This window comes from Chamaea fasciata, unplaced genomic scaffold (assembly GCF_029207755.1).
Source record: "Chamaea fasciata isolate MVZ Bird 193981 ecotype frontalis unplaced genomic scaffold, bChaFas1.0.hap1 SCAF_4, whole genome shotgun sequence".
NCBI classification, from domain to species: Eukaryota; Metazoa; Chordata; class Aves; order Passeriformes; family Sylviidae; genus Chamaea; species Chamaea fasciata.
Window position 1 is genome coordinate 34,843,942 of NW_027094089.1, and position 18,655 is coordinate 34,862,596.

At 40.8% G+C, this 18,655-nt stretch overlaps 1 protein-coding gene across 1 annotated transcript; it reads right to left on the reverse strand.

Moving 5' to 3' along the window:
* Positions 1-5,954: 5,954 nt before the first annotated feature.
* ARRDC3 (arrestin domain containing 3) lies at positions 5,955-18,051 on the reverse strand. Its single transcript, XM_066181282.1, has 8 exons — positions 17,561-18,051; positions 14,286-14,367; positions 11,627-11,774; positions 10,295-10,397; positions 9,654-9,910; positions 9,088-9,250; positions 8,116-8,270; positions 5,955-6,733 (listed from the first exon to the last, which is right to left on the reverse strand). The coding sequence occupies exons 1-8, from the start codon at positions 17,838-17,840 to the stop codon at positions 6,677-6,679; spliced, it is 1,245 nt and encodes a 414-aa protein (XP_066037379.1). The 5' UTR covers positions 17,841-18,051; the 3' UTR covers positions 5,955-6,676.
* Between the last annotated feature and the right edge of the window lie 604 nt (positions 18,052-18,655).

An 18,655-nucleotide genomic window follows, 5' to 3' on the forward strand; every position in this document is an offset into this window, starting at 1 on the left:
GTATTCTTAAATTCTATTTCTTAGCTGATGGGCAACAATGACAGATTTGCCTTGAATATTGACGATCTCCAGTGGAGAGTTTAATTTTAATTCAAGGCAGTCCAATCACAGCAAGGCCTTTTTTAGCTCTGGGAAACTGCATTAATTTTCAGATAAATAATAACCAGGTTTTGCAATAATTTTTGCCCTCCTCCTATGCTCCAACCTACTATTCAGCTGAAAACAGAAGTATCATATCTCATTTGAAAAAGCTTGAATGGCATCACATTTATCAGTTCACTTTAGAAATAACATTTACTACACCAATAAACAGGCTGTGGCCTCCCCATTACGAAGCATTTCGTGGAGAGTTGGGGAGTCAAAGGCATGCTTTAGCCTGGAGACTCAGGATGGAAGGCGATAGACTCTTGGTAGTGATGTATGGGAGCAAGAGGAAACATTGTGTGCTTGGTTATCCCCCTAAGTGCACCAGCAGAAGGTCATGCAGGGAGCTGCTCATGGTAGATGGAATGCACTGTCTTAGAGAGGGTTGAGTTTTACACAGGAGAATTATTACATTGTGCCTGGCCAACTTTCTGGATGTGATTTTTAATTTTTTAATTTTTCCTCTCCCCCTTAAAATACATGTAAATCAATTTTTACATTTTATTTAGCACTTTCCCCTTCTCTGATCCAGGTAATTGTCTTTCATCCAAATATGACAAACATTTCAGGCAAGATGACTGAAGCAAACTCAACAGGCAGTGTCCTGGACTCTGAATCTCCCATTAGGAGCTGTACAAGGTGAAAGGTGCACTCTTCAGCTTGAATTTCATGGCAGCACTTGGACTCTACTCAGAAGCTACTCCTCTGTTCTAACATCCACTAGGTAGCGAGATAGGGACATCCAGCTCTAAAAATAGCATGCTGTATCCAGGTGGAGTTCCAGGAGTGAATGACTGCTGGGAGAAGATGTAGGTTACTTTTCTCCTACTTCCAGGATATGATCTAGAGGTCAAGGTGGAATGTGCCTGACAATGTGCCTTTGGAAGTGACTTTCACTAACAACATCAAAATCCAGGAGCTAAAATCCAAAGTAATGGTCATACAGTGCAAATCTGGGTAACACTAACATGTCTGTGGATCTCTCAATGGGAATTCCACTCAAAATCCACAACATGTGGGACATCTGTCCTCTGTTGTCCCAGGAACTGCTGTTCTCCTGTAGTACTAGCCTATGGAAAACCTTTGCCAGGCATTTCTCTCTCTGCAAGAGTTGCCCATAGCCGTGTACCTAGTCACAGGAATTGGTTCAGGTCAGCAGCATCTGCCCAGGCAAAGAGGTTTTCCTGCAGAAAAGCATTGCTGGGTCTCTGCTGCCCTGCTTCACAAGCTGGAGACTTCTGGAGACCCTTTGTCACTGTGGTAGCTGGACTTGGTGCTTTGCAGCTGTGCTGCGCAAATGTAAGGTAGATGAAGATCATGGGAAGGTAAGTGGTCCATTTCTGTAAAACAAGGGAAGGCTTAAATCTAGCAAGGGGTTAAAAAATACTAGGCACATGTTTTAACTAGATAATTCTCAGAAAATACTTTGATCCATATTGCAGCATTGCCTCTCAAAGCTCAAGTGCTTAAGCAATTGTAACTTTCTGCTGTTCTGTATACTTTAATGGATGGTTGATATGGAAGAGTCCTTACTTTTACATCGTGGTGTAACAGATGTAATGTATTTATATACTTACATTTAAACTATTTATATAAGGAAATAAACATCAGCATTTAAACATTTTTAAAGTATCAAATAATAAAACTTTGGTAACTTCCAAATTTACAATAACACAATACAGCTAAGTTTGTTAGGTAGAGGTGCTGGTCTGAAAATGTAGGACTTCAAGATGTTGCACAGAACTGCTAGAAGAGTGTCCATCCCTTAGATGGTGCTAATTTAAATTCTGTCACATAGCACTAGAAATCTCTAGGAAGGGTTGTGCAGGCATTTAAAAAAAAAGTATATAGTCACTTGTCTATGAAGGAGCTTGTTCTGGTTTTGACTGGGGTAGTTAATTTCTGTCACAGTAGCTATTGCTATAAATGATCAAGAGCCAATCCAAAATCCAAAGATTTATTTAGCAATTTCAGAAATAAATTTCGAAACCCCACGATAAATCAGGACAACATTGATCAAATGTTGGGTGGGCAGTGGGATGGCAGCAAGGGTGCCTTCCAGTCTTGCTCACAAATTCTGGGTCTCAGTGCAGGGTTCTTTCAGAGTTTTCCTGCCTCCCGCATCTTCTTTTGGGGCATTTGATAAACTCATCTTCTAGATCTTCCACCAAGATTGGTACCAGATTCTTGAGTAGCTGTGAAAGTGCAGTCCACCCTTGATTAATGGGCCATCTCCAGGTTAGCTTCACTGTTTCTGTTGCAAATTTTGTGGTTTCACAGATGGACAATGGACTTTGGAATTTTGGAGACGCCCTCGGATTGCTACCGAAAATCCAGGTTTTATTTACAATGTATAATTCTACCACGTACAATTTTAATACGCAAATTTATACACTGCATCTATTACACTATTATGGGGATGCATTTCAGATTTGCACAGAAGGCAGTGTTGACAAGACAGAGATGTTCTACTTACTGTTGGGCAGAGCTCACAAGAAATCTAGGCCTTTTCTGCTTCTTTAATCACCCCACCAGTGAGTGGGCTGGGGGTAAATAGAGAGTTGGGAGACAGCACAGCTGGGGCAGCTGATCCCATTTATCTCAGTGGTATTCTAGGATACATGGTGTCATACCCAGCATACAGAGCTGGGGGAAGAAGGAAGTGGGAGGACATTCAGAGTGAGTTTGTCTTCCCAAGTCACCATCAAGGCATGATGGAATCCTACTTCCCTAGAGATGGATGAACACAAGAATGACCCCTGGAAATGGGGACTGAATTCCTTCATTGGCTTCGTGTCTGTGGCTTTTGCTTTATTAAACAGTCTTTGTCTTAACCCATGAGATACCCAGAGTCTTCTCACTTGACTATTCTGACTCTCTTCCCCAATCCACTGATGGGGCACTTAGCGATAAGCTGCAGTCCTTCTTTGCCAGTAGAGGTTAAACAGTAACAGATCTCAAAGCAGATTAGCAAAACTGCAACCTTCATGTTTCCTGCTGGTTTTAACTTGAACTTAGGCAAAAATTATTAAGTGTTATTAGTAAGAATTAACTCTGTCTGCATTCTTCACCGAAAATAAACTCAAAATCAAGCTGAAATGCACTGTTTCAGAGACGGAGATCCTATTGTTCATATTATGTAGGGTGTTTGTGTCACCCACATTAGCAGCTGCATCACTGAAGATATAGTACTGTGGGAACACAGCAGCCCAGTACCCCAAACACCAACAGAGGTGCACAGGACAGGCCTGTCACTCAAGCCCCTGGTCTTCTCTCAGATCAAATAACATGCTGATCCCTGAAGGACGGTGACAATCCATTTTGTCCATGCATGGCATACAGGGCATGCTCCGGCACGGCCACACTGCTGGCACACTGGGGAGACTCAACAACACTGCACAGGGCACAGGCTGACATTTCAACATCTCCTTACTTCCAAGGGAATAGCAAAGGACACCTTCTACACTCCAAGTCAACAAACTTCTCGTCGAGTTCCATCCGCAAATCAGACCTTTAACGTCACTCCCCAATTTCCTCCTATCCCCCCAAAATTTGTGTCACCTCCTCAGGGAAAAGGACCAGACACCTCAAAGTAGGGTCATTGCAGCTGTAATATGATACAGAGTCCTAAAAAGGCATTTCCTATCTGTGACCATGCGCTCAGTGATGTAAAGAAGAGATACGATCCCAAAACTAGACTCCTGTGGTACTCAGTGGTATAGTTCTAGAAATAGTTTTTATTTTTTGAGAAAGCAATAAATATTTTCCTGCAGTAAGTTCTGTATTATGTGATACCTGTATTTTTTTATTTTACGCGTAGATACAACATTTTTTTTTAAAAAAGTTTATTTTCCACAAGGAAGAGCAATAGGAAAAATTAAACTGTTTTCCACGTATTGTTTTCTTAAAACAAAGAGTCTATAAGGACATATTCAGCACCAAAACTAAAAACAAAACAAAACAAAAAAGTACAAACAGCCATAGAATATAATCTATAAAGCAAACATTTAATATTGCACTTTGTTTCTCTAATGTTTGGATTTTACTTACTTTTTCCTAATTCAGATCAGAATTCTCTATCAAATACTGGGCTAAAACTGTGAACCTCAAGTTTTACAATGCTGAGAATTGACCAATATATGCAGAAGAGTAATGCCTCTGAGTAACAATGTAATTTAAACTGGAAGTCTTTATTTGCTAAGCTCATACAATTTTTCATTCTAATCACAAAGGCTGTGATGCCAAGTCAATTACTATGATATTGGTCAATCCTGTCTCATATGCAATTTTCCACTGTATTGTGGTAAGTACTTTAATGCTATGTATATCAGCAATTGTTCCCTAGTCTGTAAAAATAACAAAAAAGGAAAAAAAAGTAAAACCACCAAATGCCCTTTTATACCAGCAACCCCATCAGCTTTAAAAATCGTCTGGCTGGAGAAGGTAGAGGGAAGGGACATCCACAAAACTGGCCTAGTAACATCATCCAATTTCCTTCTTGCCAATATTCGCACTCGAAGCCCAAGCCTTTTAACTGAATCACTTAAAACGTGACTCATAATTTGTATTTTATCACCCTGTTGTCATTTTTGAAACATGAATTATCTTTCATGTTCTCATAAAGGCCACTTATGGAAAAGCCTATTTTGTCGCATTTATGAAGCCTTAAAAACAAGGCAGAGGTTTTTAAAAATGAGCACCACGCAGAAACACCAGCCTCCCCTCTCCCACTCTCTTCTGAGCTTTTTTATTGCACAAGGATGCAGGTATTTGATGGATCAGATCTTGATTTGTTCAAATAATCAAGATCAGAATGGTGTCCCTTTGTCAGTGATCTGTGTACCATACTTTCTGAAGAACAAAGTTGACTTCCAGTGTACAGCTCTAGCATGTAAGCTATTTGTTAGCACAAGTAATGGTGCCACTGCACTCTTTCTCCTGGGGCATACTCAAGGGCAAGTGCTCTTCCCATATGGTTACTTGCATTCTGTACGACTACATAGTGTAATTCAGTGTTCTGTTTGTTTTAAAGCTCTTGGGAGTGCCACAGAAGATGCAGTCATCAAAGCACTTTCAGCTAACTCATATTTAAGTATGGCTGGCAACACTGATCTTTCCCACTTTAATTATACTTCTAATCTTGTACAGTATCATAAACCCTGAAGGCAATACAAAGTGCACAAACTGAGCTCTTAGCATAAAAGCAGCTTTTCGTGCAGTTTGAAATATACTTTCTACTAGACTCAACACACATAGAGAGTTTTTGGTGATTAAGTAGCTATATATAAAAATAAATTTACTTTCCCTTCCTATCCGTACTACTTGAGATATTGATCTGCCTGTGAGTCCTAGACAGCATATGACTGCTTCCTTTTACAAGTCTTTTGAGGAACAGCTGGTGTCTGCTAGTGCTGCTTTTATTTACGCCTTTTTTTTTAGAGCTTCACAACTTGAACAACTTTTTTTATAATGTAGAAAGAGAAATGGGAATGAGGTGGGTTTTGTAGCTTTTGTGTATGTCCCTATTCCAGGTCTCCTTCTCAAGTAAAGAACAAAAAAACAAAACACAAACACAAAACAAAAAAAGAACTAACTTAACAGTGCAACGTAAAAAAACAAATAGCATTCCAACAGCTTGGCAAGTGATGAGTTCACCTGAGATTAAGTGATTTTTAGGCAGTCTGTAACAAAATGCTGCTTTGCTATAATAGTAGAAAGGCAACAAATTCTTAAAAGAAATCAAGAAAGTATACAATCTTGATGAAGTCTATTAGTTTCTTTCTATTAACTCTTCACCCTCCCACCCTATCCCCACATCTGTTGCTTATCTACTACAGTAGGCTGCAAAACATACAGCAAGAAGGATTGGCTTGAAGGCAATTGATGTTTGTAAGGAAATCCACAGTAGGATCCAAGCTGAAGAGGTGATACATGATCAGCCTACTAGGACAATTCTGAGCATGTGCATATGCAGGTAAAGTCCAGGCTACATTAAATTAAAAAAAAAAAAAAAAAAAAAAAGTCAGTGCATTTGTTAAAGTCTGTTGCTGTTGAGTTCTTTGTTTCTTTCTTTTTTGTCAAAGCTTTCTTTTGCTCCTTATTGTGCGGACCACAAGAAATAAAGAAAGGGAAAACAATTGTCCAGCATAAATGAGAAAAAGCTGTAGTGACACTGAACCGCACAATGTAAGCAATAAGCATGTGCAAATTTCCAATTTTAAGAGGAAGCCAAAACCTCTCTTAATGTGGTTTGAGTGTTTGGATACACATGACTGTAGGTTAATAAGGCTGCTCCTAGTATGTGCCAGTATTTAAAAGGGAGGGGGAAAGCTCAGTTCTTCAAGCACGTGGAGCAGTCCTACAATGGTACTGTAGGCTTCAAAGCATGACCACAGGTTGTTTTCATTTATTCACCACACAGGCAAAAGCAAACCCACTTTCTTTGAAAGTGTGTCTTTATCATGATGCCTTGACCTTCAACATGGCAGGTATGATTCCAAACCCAAGTCAAGTCAGCTTCTTATGGATTCCTTCAACGAGAAGGGCAAGATGGTCTGTCATCTGTGGGTTGATCTGGGTTTGGATCAATCTAAACAGAAGAGGAAAAAACCACAACAACCAAAGGTATTTTTAGAACTGATTGCCAGAAAATAAATCAATCCAAACACCGAAAATTTTACGTCCAAGACAGTCAGAGATAAATGGTATTTCCAATCCATAGGTTATTCAAGTAACTGAAGTATCTCTAGAAATTAGATAAAACTCTGAACTAAAAATTACTAAGTACAGTGAAACATTTTACACTACACATTGATGGTAGCTTAAGGATAAGCACAAAGATGTAATAACATATTGAAAAGAACCTGCTATAGCAGCACAAATGCTCTGAATTTTTTACTGCATAATAAGAAGACAACCTGACTCACACTGAACGTGTAACTTAAAATACAAAACTAATTTCAGAAGACATTTTACTTAAAAAGGCACAAAATTATTAGCAGAAAAGTTCTTCTACTGATTTTTAAGTAATAAATCCTGAAAAAAACTCCATAAAATGTTTCAGAAGTTCATGTGTTTCACACATTACCTCCTCTTCCTTTCAACAAAAGGTAAAGAACATGATCTCTAACTTAGGTCTCTAAAACTTAATAGGAAGTTTAAGTGGACACTATATAGTTCAGTCAGTTATTTTAAAAAGACACTTCTTTTGAACAAAGGAAAAGCTTATTTCTAAATATTCAGAGTGCCTAAAATGAAAAGGCCCTGAGTTATATTTCTGGTTTATGTTACAGAAGATTCCCCAAAAAAAAACAAAAAACATGCCACTCACTAACTAACACATTAAGTGTTTCAAGAAGAAACGATAAAAAAAAAAATCAAGAGTGGGTGGATCAGGCAAGATTTAGACAACGGACACTATTCTATTTCACCCTATACCACTGCTTTTCCCTGAAAGATATGAACATGGCTTTTGAAGCCTAAATTTGTGTCCCAGTTATTGAATGACTTTCATAGAACTAAAGTTGCAGACAGAAATGTTTGAACTGTGCGTTTAGAGAAACCTAAGCCATAAAGAACACCTTTGTATCTTCTCTGCATGGAAATTCTCAAAGTAATACATACAAAGAACTACAGAGTACTTTTAGAAGTGATAAACAGTCGGTTGTGCATCTACAGACACAAAATGTTATGTATTCAATAATGTAATGAATTACTTATATAATGCAATAAGGTGCCCAGAGGGTGCAAAACAGTTTCAGAATCTCTACGAAGCACTAGAATAGTGAAAAATCCTGGAAAATTTTTGATGCAATTTACCTGCACTTCGCTAAAAGCAAGTTACCTGTCCCCCTTTCTATATTTTTGCTTACTTGTCCTAATGTTCTGAAGTAGAAACAGTTTCTTACATTTATTCCACATGACAGAACTCAGAGAAGCAGCGCATTAGTAATTACATTTTGAGGTACTTACTTCTGAATAGAGGGGTGGAGGCAGAAAACGAAACTCCTGGATGTATGCAAAGAGTGGTCCTGGAAGTGCTCTCTCAAAGTCATCACAAGCACCTAAGGGTGCAAGGCTGGACTGTCGTTGCTCCTCTGTAACCACTTCTGCATAGCTGGGAGGTGCTGCAGGGAAAAGGCACACGCAGTTTGAACAAGTTCTTATGCATGTCAAAACATACAACATGGTAAATATTAAACTTTTATATTGTAAAATGCACCTGTATGTAGATAAATTACTTCCATGATTTTTCCCCACAGCTATTGAACCTGAGAAAGAAAATCAGCTTCTATAGTTTATTTTAAAACTATGCTCAAATGCAAGAGCAGACTGACCACTGTTCATTGTGGTTCAATTATTACCTTGAAATTTTAAAGCACACTCAGAATACTGACTTTCTGTTTTAGGTAGGAATGACAGAACACTGGATTCCTCTGGACTCCATCATCAGTCTAGGATTTGTACATTAAAACCCCCAGATGTTTATATGCAAAAAGAGGGAAGAAGCTACAGAGTTTCTCCTTCAACAAAAGAGATTCCCCTTGAAATGGATAACTTTATCTTTTCACAAAGATACTAAAGCTACTAAGGATAATAAAGGTTACCTTAACTGCTACTCTGGCAGGTTACACTGCCTTACAACCAAGGATACTTGGCTGGGATACTGGAGGCAGAATTAATTCTGCCCAGGTACAATGGCATTCTGTGCTTTCACTCGCACCAGCTTCCAAGAAGCTGAATTCCACTGCTTTTGCACCTCAGAGAGGAAGGCAAAGAGGGGAACTCCATCCTTCTACAGAGCACAAGCAGGTAGCAAGGAAACATCCATAAAGGATTTTCTATGGACCTTATTATGAAGGATGTAATTTGTATCTGTTTGCATAACAGCAATGAATAAAAATAAACACACAAAAATCAAAATGGACATTTTTGTCAGGTTACCTTCTGGTCTTTCAGGCAGTGTCAGACCAAGCCAATTCATGTTCATGCTACACTGGCTGCTTACACTTGATGTTCTGCTACCAAAGGGGTGTAGAGGAATGGTGCCAATGACAAGTGGTAAGTTAAGGAATAAATCCATGGCGCCAGGAATATCCACATATACCTGAACAAAAATAAAGAGGTATATATAGATAAAAAACAGGTTTATATGAGCACTCCATAATTATTAGACTAAAATCTCCAGGCACAGCATTTTTCACAAGGAACTGAAATTTCATTTTGTTTGTTTCAGAGCCAATGCCCCTATGGAGACAAAAAGCCCTCAAAGTCAAAGGCAGCTCTATATTCTTAAGGACCAAGTTCTCATGGAAACATCACGTACTCAAAACACATTTGCTTAGAACATGCAAGATTTAAACTGAATTTACTTAGAGAATTCCTGTCAGGACACCTAATGCTACGCCATGTATTTTTTTTATAAGTAGTTAGCAGTTCACAATGCTTTATTAACAATTTGGTAGGAATCATGGAAACTATTCATCCTCCAGTGAAACAACCCAACATACCATCAGTGAATACTCCACACGGATTATACTACAGTCAAGGATTGAAGGAGAAACAGGAGGAATTTTCAACTGTTTGCCATTCCAGGTGTCTGTTTTGCCAGATGACAAGGATTCCCCACGCAGGTTGGCAACAAGCTGTTTGACTTCCTTCATTTTCCCTTTGGCATAAAATGCCTGTGTTTGGTAAATGGCTGCCTTTGGCACCACCACACGGGAAGAGCAGTTCTCAATCTCAGCAAAGATCTGAATTGATTCACCTGAAACAAAGCAGAATTTCATTTTAACTATGAATTTGCAAGACACCTGAAGAAAACTGCCACGCACTGTGTATTATTATAAGGCACTGGATGCTGCTAGCAATACTCCACACTTTGAACAACATCCACTGATGTTAGCAGGAGTAAGGTCACCATGAGGTAAATCTAACAGAAAAAAGCACAGGCCAAATAAAAGCAGATGTCCTTTAACACTATGGAGACACGGCAAACTAACAAAGTAAGTTTAAAACAGCAAGACAGATGAATGCAGATCAAACTGGCAAGAATAGCTTAAGTATTTCTTTTATGTAACAGCAGCTAAGAACAAACTGTAATTTTGAAAGGGAAGGAAAAACATTTCCTATAATTACTTCTGTTACGTACCTGGGGTGTAGCCCTTCCTTTCAATTTTGGCACTTAAGGATATTGGGCCTGAGGTACAAAACCAACAACAGAGAGTTTTTTCTTTTGTGCCTGCTTGGGGTGACTGCAAGAAAAAAAAAAAAAAAAAGAGTATTTTCCATTTAATACAGTGCTCCATGAATCCTTTAATCTGTTCTAATCAACACACACACAAAAAAATTGATTATATACTTTCTATGCATTTTGATAAGCCTTATCTAGTTTTATTTAGAGGAAGAAATCTCAGGCAAACTGCACTAAGCAAACTATAAGCTTTATTCTAATTCCACACTCATTAACTGATTTTTTGCTACACTTCATACTACAGCTACATTTAAAACAAGTTTTTATACATAAATAAATTCAGCAGAGCTTAAGGAAAGGCTTTATATCCTACATTTCCCACCATACTGTTGAAGAGCTTTTAATTTACCAATAAAATAGAATGTCTATCCAGTATAGTATTTCAGAAACAATGACTAAAGTACTGTAACCTTTACTCCTGCTATTTCCGGTTTCAAAATGATCCTGTTTCATCTGTATTGAACAGACGTTATTTCACATGATACCAGGACTTAGGACTTGATGCAAAGCCCATTGAAGTCAAATGAGAGTCTTTTGATTTTAAAGGAATTTGTGCAAGGCCAGCTTCCCCTTGCAAGTCTGATTTTTCACCCATACACACAAGAAACCTATTTCAATGGATTTTGCGATTTTTTCTCCTCTTCATGGGGGGTGAATTTGAAGAGTGGAGGGGAATGGAATTTTAGGCCTGATTGAAATCAAACCCTCATTGAAAGCAGTTCTGATACTGAAATTATTTTAATAAAATGTCATTTCAGAAAGAGATCATAGAGCATTGTGATAATTTCTCCCCAGTGGTAGAAAACAATCTATATGAAAATTATCAATTATGCACACCAGTACACTATTTACTTGGCATTTTTAAGTTTGCAGTCTGTCACACTAATTCTTTTAAGTTTCACTGTTCTTTGTTCAGAATCAAAGAGGAACAGCTCTCAAAATTTTCCTTCTTACTTACATTTAACAATTTAGTATTAATTTAAACTGACAAAACCGTTTTACATATCTTAAAAGCGACACAACTCCAAGTACAGGAAAATGTAGCTTTTGAAATACCAGTACTTACAGAGTTGCAAAACTACTGTAATACTTAGAATATTGGCTGAAACTAAGTATCAAGTAAGAACTAGGTAATATATTAGGCAAAATTAGATATTGATATTGTTTCAGTTATTAAACTTCATTTTTTTATGCCAGAAAGAAAAAATGAATAATTCTCTCAATTCTTACCAGTAATGAAGGAGTGTTGATATCTATATGTTCAAAGACTGTAAATTCCTTCTTTAATTTTACTGGTAGAAACCAAGGCCTATGCAATTCGGCTTTCACCCAATAGCGCACACTGCCATGTCTGCCTTCGAATGAGGTAGCAAGTGGTCTGTGCAGGACACAAAGGTCAAAACTGAGTAAAGTCTTTCTGTCTAATAATGATACAATTGATCAAATCAGCGATTAGAATATAGAACTGCATTTTTAATGCACTGTAGTACTCAATGAAGCATATGTCAGAAAAATTCAAGATTAAAGATGGGAGAAAAAATCATCTCCAATTTATCCTACTGTAGTTTTGCATAGATTTTAAGAATCAATTAAAGAATTGTACTAGAAAATGCCAGGAGAGCATAGATTTTCTTTAAGCTTAAGAGGCCACTTCCACATCTAGGGTAAAGCATGCCCTTTTGACTACAAATTTAAAATTACCTTCAGTATCAACCAATTATAGTTTTGGATATCCCATTTTGTAAACCATTGTGTATTATTAACTTGGCCAGTAGCTCAATATCAGGTTAATTTTAGCTGTAACTCAGCATTTCCGTAGTTAGGTTCAGCTTAAGCAGAGTAAATATTACAACTTGGGAGTTCTGAAGAGAGGCTATTTTGAGCATATTCTAATCCTTCTCTACTCTGATGAGACAGCTTAAAACACTTATTATACCTAAGAATGTACATATATGTGCATATATATATTTATACATACACACATATACATAAAATCATTAAGACTATTCCAAAATTTGTCAAATCAAGGAAGACTATTTTAGAAGCTGGAAGAAAGGTGATATAGATAGTTTTTCCAGACCTGTGAACATTTTTCACTGTAGCATCATAAAATGAAACATTAAATATCTTTATAGTTCAATTATTTCCAATTAATCGTTCTTTAACTTATTCCCTTTATTTTTATGTAAGTCTTTTTATCTGTTTTGCTGTGTTCTGAATAAACACATTTCCATATTTTCTTTAGAGAGTAATATTAGCCATGCTAGTGCTTTACTAGAATTATTCTTTCAGTTACAAGTTTGACTCTTCTCTTTTTACGTCTGAAACGTACAAAATGAAATTAAAAGGATTTTCTAATCCAACTTCAGTGTTTCATTCTATCCCATATTCTGTAGAGGAGAAATCAGTAAGGATGATGCACATCTTTCCACTGTTGCTCTGAAGTTTACATCAGTTTTGGAAGTATTCTATGGACACAAAAGAGCAAGCAAGTAGGCAGCATCCAAGTTCAGGCTTTTAGTATCACCCTTTGTTTTTCCAGTATTATTAAAAACTGGGTTAACAGCTATTCCTTCATGGCCCTTAAAAAGAACCTACGATTTGACCAATGCTCGTGATCTTTTGCTATCTGGTTGTTTCACTTCAAGCTAAGCATTTCATGTTCACGTTTCTAATGTTATGTGTTTGGGAGGTTTTTTGTTGTTTTTTTTAAATGCCCCTTTAAACTGGAGGGAAAAATCACTACCGGCCTTACTACTACTTGTAGCTGAGATTCTCAGAGAATGCTTTATTGTCTTTAAAATCTCCATGTTCACAGGTCTTCACAGAAAATCCTATTGAAACAGCAGAGAAGTCCTGTGCTACTCACTTTGAAATTGTGTTTGTGATCTGCACATTCTGCTAAAACCAGCACCTCTAATAAACAACCTTAACATTAGGCACTAAGCTTATTCACAAAGAAGTGCCAAATTTTCAGAGACCTTCAAATTTTTAATGACGGCTACTTGCCTTTTACAGTGAAAGGCTCATTTTTCATCCATATCCATACTCCCTCCTTTCCTGTGTATTTGACTTTACTGGAACTTGTATTTTTAGCTCATTTCTATACTGGCAACTCTACTATGTCCAGTGTTACATCCACAGTGTCTACATTACATATTTCAGACAGGAGTGGGGCAGCAATTTTTCCTACCAGAACAAACTTCTGCTCTTACTCTTTCTTTGCCTTTGCTTTCTAAAACAAATGCGATTTGGTAGGAGAATTCTTACTACTTTATCCACCCATTCTTAAATTTGTTTCCATCCTGACTTTCTGCATAAATAGCCACCCTGGGTACATACATCCTGTCTGAATAAGAACAACCTCCTCTTTTGTTGAAATCTAAGTGACCTTGTCACACGTGTTCCAGACTTGAGCCCAAACAATTCCACTGTGATCTTATCACAAGTCTGCTGGTCTGCATAGCTCCAGTAAATGACTGAATTAAAAGGTGTCTCAGCCACTCTGCATGACTCCAGTAACAGTTCAAATTCCTCTTCCTCCTCTTGGGAAGGGGTAATAGATTGGAATATCGAGTAAGTCAGTAAGACTTGGTTTAAAAAGAAAGTATGCAAATGGACAGCAGTGAGCTCCTTTTTTTGCGTAAATTAAAAAAAAAAAAAAAAAAAAAAAAAAAAAAAAAAAAAAAAAAAGGATGGGTATATCAGTGTAAAAGCAACCTCTTCAGTTTAATGAAATTATGTTCTCTACTGCATGTTGGAACACAATTCCATTGAAAAGGAATTGAAAACTACCATTGAAAAGGTTTCCCCTCCACCCACAGCAGGAGTTTTGGTCAGGTGGGTGGGCAGCAGGGCCCTGTGTGGAGGACTGTGAGTTGGTACCTACGTCTGTGGAAGCTCGAAGCTGAATGCATATTCATGCCTTCCTGAATGGATGGTGTGAAGGCCTTCTTCTGAATTGTCATCATCTAAAAGAAAAAAACCAACACACTGATCCAGCTGCACACGTTATACCTTGCACTGGCTTCTCTTTCAGAAAAAGAGATTTGCTCATGCATTACAACACTCAAAGAATGTGACATCCCAGAAACAAGGGTCTCCAGACCATTAGTTATTAACTGCAGGAACACTTCTGACTGGCAGAAAGGTAGGCAAGACTGCTATCTTGGCCTTAGAGAAAAGCAGAGATTAATTTATTATAATCCTGCCTCAGAACAGTGACAGTTTCAACCGCTGCCATTTCAAGGCCTCCATGCAAGGTCTGTAAATGAAATCATGCTGCTTTCCACTGCAATTGCTAGTCAGAATGAACTAGACCTGGCTTTTTACCAGCATTAACAGTACGGAGTCTGCTGCTTAAGATTAAATTTAGAAATTCAGCTTCTTTGTATCTCCTACCTGGCAACAGTGTCCAGACAATCACACACATACAAAAAAAAACTGTGAGAAAGTAGTAAGAGTGTATGAGCACCACCCAGAAAGTACCAGACAGATTCAGGGGCATAGGAAATGGCAAGCTGCCCAATCAATGCTATCGAGAGCTAAACTTTTTCTTTCTTTAATAGGCTAACTTGGTCTTGCTCAGACAGAAAGACCCAAATACTTCCTGGTTTTATGCCAGGAATACTGACCCTTGTTCATTTATGGCCATGATTACTTGTCCAGCTTCAAATGCCACATGAAAACTGCAGTTTATTCTGACATAAAACCAGAAAAATGCTGACAGTCAAAATAAAAGTTGAGTGAAAAATGAGCACCTCGCACGTTGAAAGGGCAGGAATTATAAAAGGGGATATGGCGAGACAATGTGAAAGGGAACGGCTTATGTGCGATGGTCTGAAGCATTAATGGAGGCACGAAGGAGGGTTCTAAGTTCCTACTGTCCTACAGAACAACCGGTGCTCTATTTCCTACAGTGCAAATACCAAAAATTTAAAAATAAACAAAACAACCAAACAAACAATCTCCCAGTAGCAAGATGTGGAAATAAATGCACTTTTAGCACGCACCATTACTCAACTTAGGTCAGGAAAATCTGCTGAAAGAGCGAGACAATGGGTCAGCGTGGCGGTGGGCTTTTATACCGCTGGATTGCTTTTGGGTATTTTTCAGTAAATATGATTTATTAATTTTTGCTTAATTTTGTTCCGGGAAGGGGGGACTGCTGCTTTCAGCTGTGGCGGCGCTGCTCTCCGCCCGGCTCCCCCCCTTCCTGCCAGCTCAGCAGTCCCGCCACGACGCGGTAAACAAGTGCTGAGCTGTCAGTCAGCGCGGGCTGGAGCAGGAGCCGACCGGCCTGAACCGGCGCGCGAGGAGCGCCGCCAGCCCCGCCGCTCTCACACACGCGGCGTGCGCTGCGGCCGCCGACTGCGCACCGAGGGCGGACCCTTCCGCCGCCCGCGCCGAGACCCCTCAGGGGATGGGACCGGCGACCGGAGGCTGTAGGGACGTGACTGAGGGCAGCAAGGCCCTCCGCCCTCCCTCTCCGAGCGGCTTCGTGCCGCGCCAGCGCCTCGGGGAACGGCCGCGGCCTGCCGGGGTCAGGCAGCGAAACCTGCTCCCTCACCCCCGCCGCCAGCGCCCCGCCAATCAGTGGCGGGCATCGCCTTAGCAACAGGGCAACAAACCGCGGCCGGCCAATCAGGGGGCGGCGGGGGGCGCGGCTGGGCCGCGGGTCTGCGCTCGGGGCCGTCACTGAAACGCGGCCGCCAGCAGCGGCCCTGCGGAGCCCCCGTCCCACCCGCTCCCACGCGTGCTCCCCCTGCCACGGGCGGCTCTGCGTGGCTGCATATTCCCGTGGTCACGCTCTTGGCACCCCCGGTCCGGAGGTGCGGGAAATTATGCCCGGGAGAGTGATTTCTGAGGCGGGGGCAAGAGACGGGTAGGAGCCGCAAATCACGTCGTGAGCGCAGTGTATGTGAGGCAAAAAGAAAAAAAAAAAAAAAGAAAAAAAAAAAAGAAAAAAAAAAAGCCCCGAGCTCTGCTACAGCGTTGAGCTGGAGGAGAATATTATGTGATGAAGCTCGGTGCCCCCCGGAACGAACGAGAAATATCGCATCGCTGCAGTCTATATGATGCATATTCAGGAAAAAAAAAAAGGGGGGGGGGGTGGGACGGGGACGAACAGCAAAAAAAAAATTACATAACCGGTTTTTAACATTATTTTCTTGCGCTGGGGAATTAAGTCATCGCCACCACCTGACGCGTGCGGCCAATCTGCGCGGAGCGGGCGGCGCACCCCCCTCCTCCAAGCCGGTCCCAAACAGGATTGAACCGCTTCGAACAAAGGCTGCGAAGTTCGAGAGAAAAAGAACTAAAAAAACCCACACAGAACCCCCGGGCCACGGCGCTTTCACCCCACTCCGGGGAAGGGGTTTGTACTTCGTGGGGACACCACGGCAGCTCAAGTGGAAAGTGGGGAGCAGGAGGTCCTCATCTCCCCTGTTTTGGGAGAGATGCTCCCATTACGCAACACCACTTCCCTCCTCTCTCCTCCCCCTCCTTTTGCTCCCCCATCAAGGGCTTTTCGGACACATCTTTACGTCGGGGTGACCCACACTGCCGAGACGGGTGTATGGGCGCCCTGAGGAAATTAAAGCCCAGGACGAGGGTAATACTGAAATGAGAAAATTACACGCGGGGTGATGATACGTCAAAATAAGCCAGGGAGACTCTTTCATTCGCCAATAATCAGTCATCCTGAAAAATTAACAGTATTATCACCTCAACAGAATCAGCAAACTCCGCATGGTCAGAAAGCATGGGTTTTATGCTTTCCCCGTGTTTCGAGATTTGTTAGATTAGGATTCTGCCAATGAAGTCCGCTACCCATCTGGCTACGATTTTACGGCTATTCTTCCCCACGGAACGGCAAATGCTACTAAATATTACCAAGAAAAAAAAAAAAAAGTAAAATACTAGAGAAAAAACTTATTAATAAATGGCCGTGCTGAAGGACAAGTAGTTCAACGGAGTCCTCCTGCCTGCAGGTACTTTGCAAATGCATTTCCTGTAACTCCATCGCCAAGACACGACCATGGGCATATCCCGCTCTCCAATGCACCCATTAAAAAAAGAAAGGGCTAAACCAGGGCGACACAAAGATAGATGCTTTTTTTTTCCCCTAAAAAATAAACTAGCACAGTTAAGGGCAGCCCTTACCTCTCTCGTGGCCGATCAGGATGTCTTTATGGTTGAAATATTCCACTTCTTCGGTGTAGTTCTGTGTATAGGCAGTGTTGGATCCAGCATTCCTCGATTCAGTCCAACGCACTTTAGCATGCCCCCTCGCATGGATTTTAAGGGATTTTACTCTAATTTCCCCAGTTACTTCCAGACTGACCCTTCCTGAGACTGTATCCCCGCTAGAGTACACGGGGACATTGCTGTCATTCAGACAGTCAAAGCTTATCGTCAGACTCTTCACCTTACCCAGCACCATGGTTTTATAAGCAAAGTGTACAAAAATAGACTGTAAGGGAAAAGAAAAAAAAAAAAAAAAAAAAGAAAAAAAGGAAGGGAAAGGGGAAGCCAAAAAACAACCAACCCCGAGCCCCTGGGGCGCTGGGGTGCTGCAGCGCGGACCCTACAGGCGGCTCATGAGGGCGGCAGGGAGCCCCGGCGCGGGCGGGGCGCTGGTGCCGATGAGGCGTCTCCCCACAAAGGCGCTGCCGGGCTGCCGCCGGCCCCGCCTTATAACCCGTGTGACAAACAAGAGCGAGCGCGCATGCGCTGCCTTGCCCCGCCCCGCCGGGGCAGACCCGGCCCTGCGGCGCCGACGCTGTGTTTGTGGCTGCGCCGCGTTCGAGGCTGCGGGTGGGGCGTGGGCTGGCCGTCGGCTCGGTGAACTCCGCGCCGGGGATGCTCGAGTTGCCGGCTCTAAGGAAGATAGTAGTGTGCCAGCCTCTACGGGGAGATGAAGTTTGTACCTCACTTAACAGACCGTGTTCTGAAACGGCAAATTCTCCCTTGTGTTGGGCATTTGTTTGGTTAGGCGTGGTGCTTGGGCTTTTTTGGGGGGACTTTTTGTTTGTTTGTTTTTCTTCTCTCCTTTGCGTGTGCGTGCATGTCTAAAGATGGGAAAGAAGCGAGCAAAGCTTGACAGGAAATGGGAGAAAAACATGGCAAAAAATAAAAAGGAGTCCTGGATTTCAGGGTAGTACATATTGCGCCTAGTACGTACCTAGAATCCTCTCTGGAAACTTGAAAATTAGTACTGGTTCATCTGAATGTAACTATTCCAGAATCAATGACTGC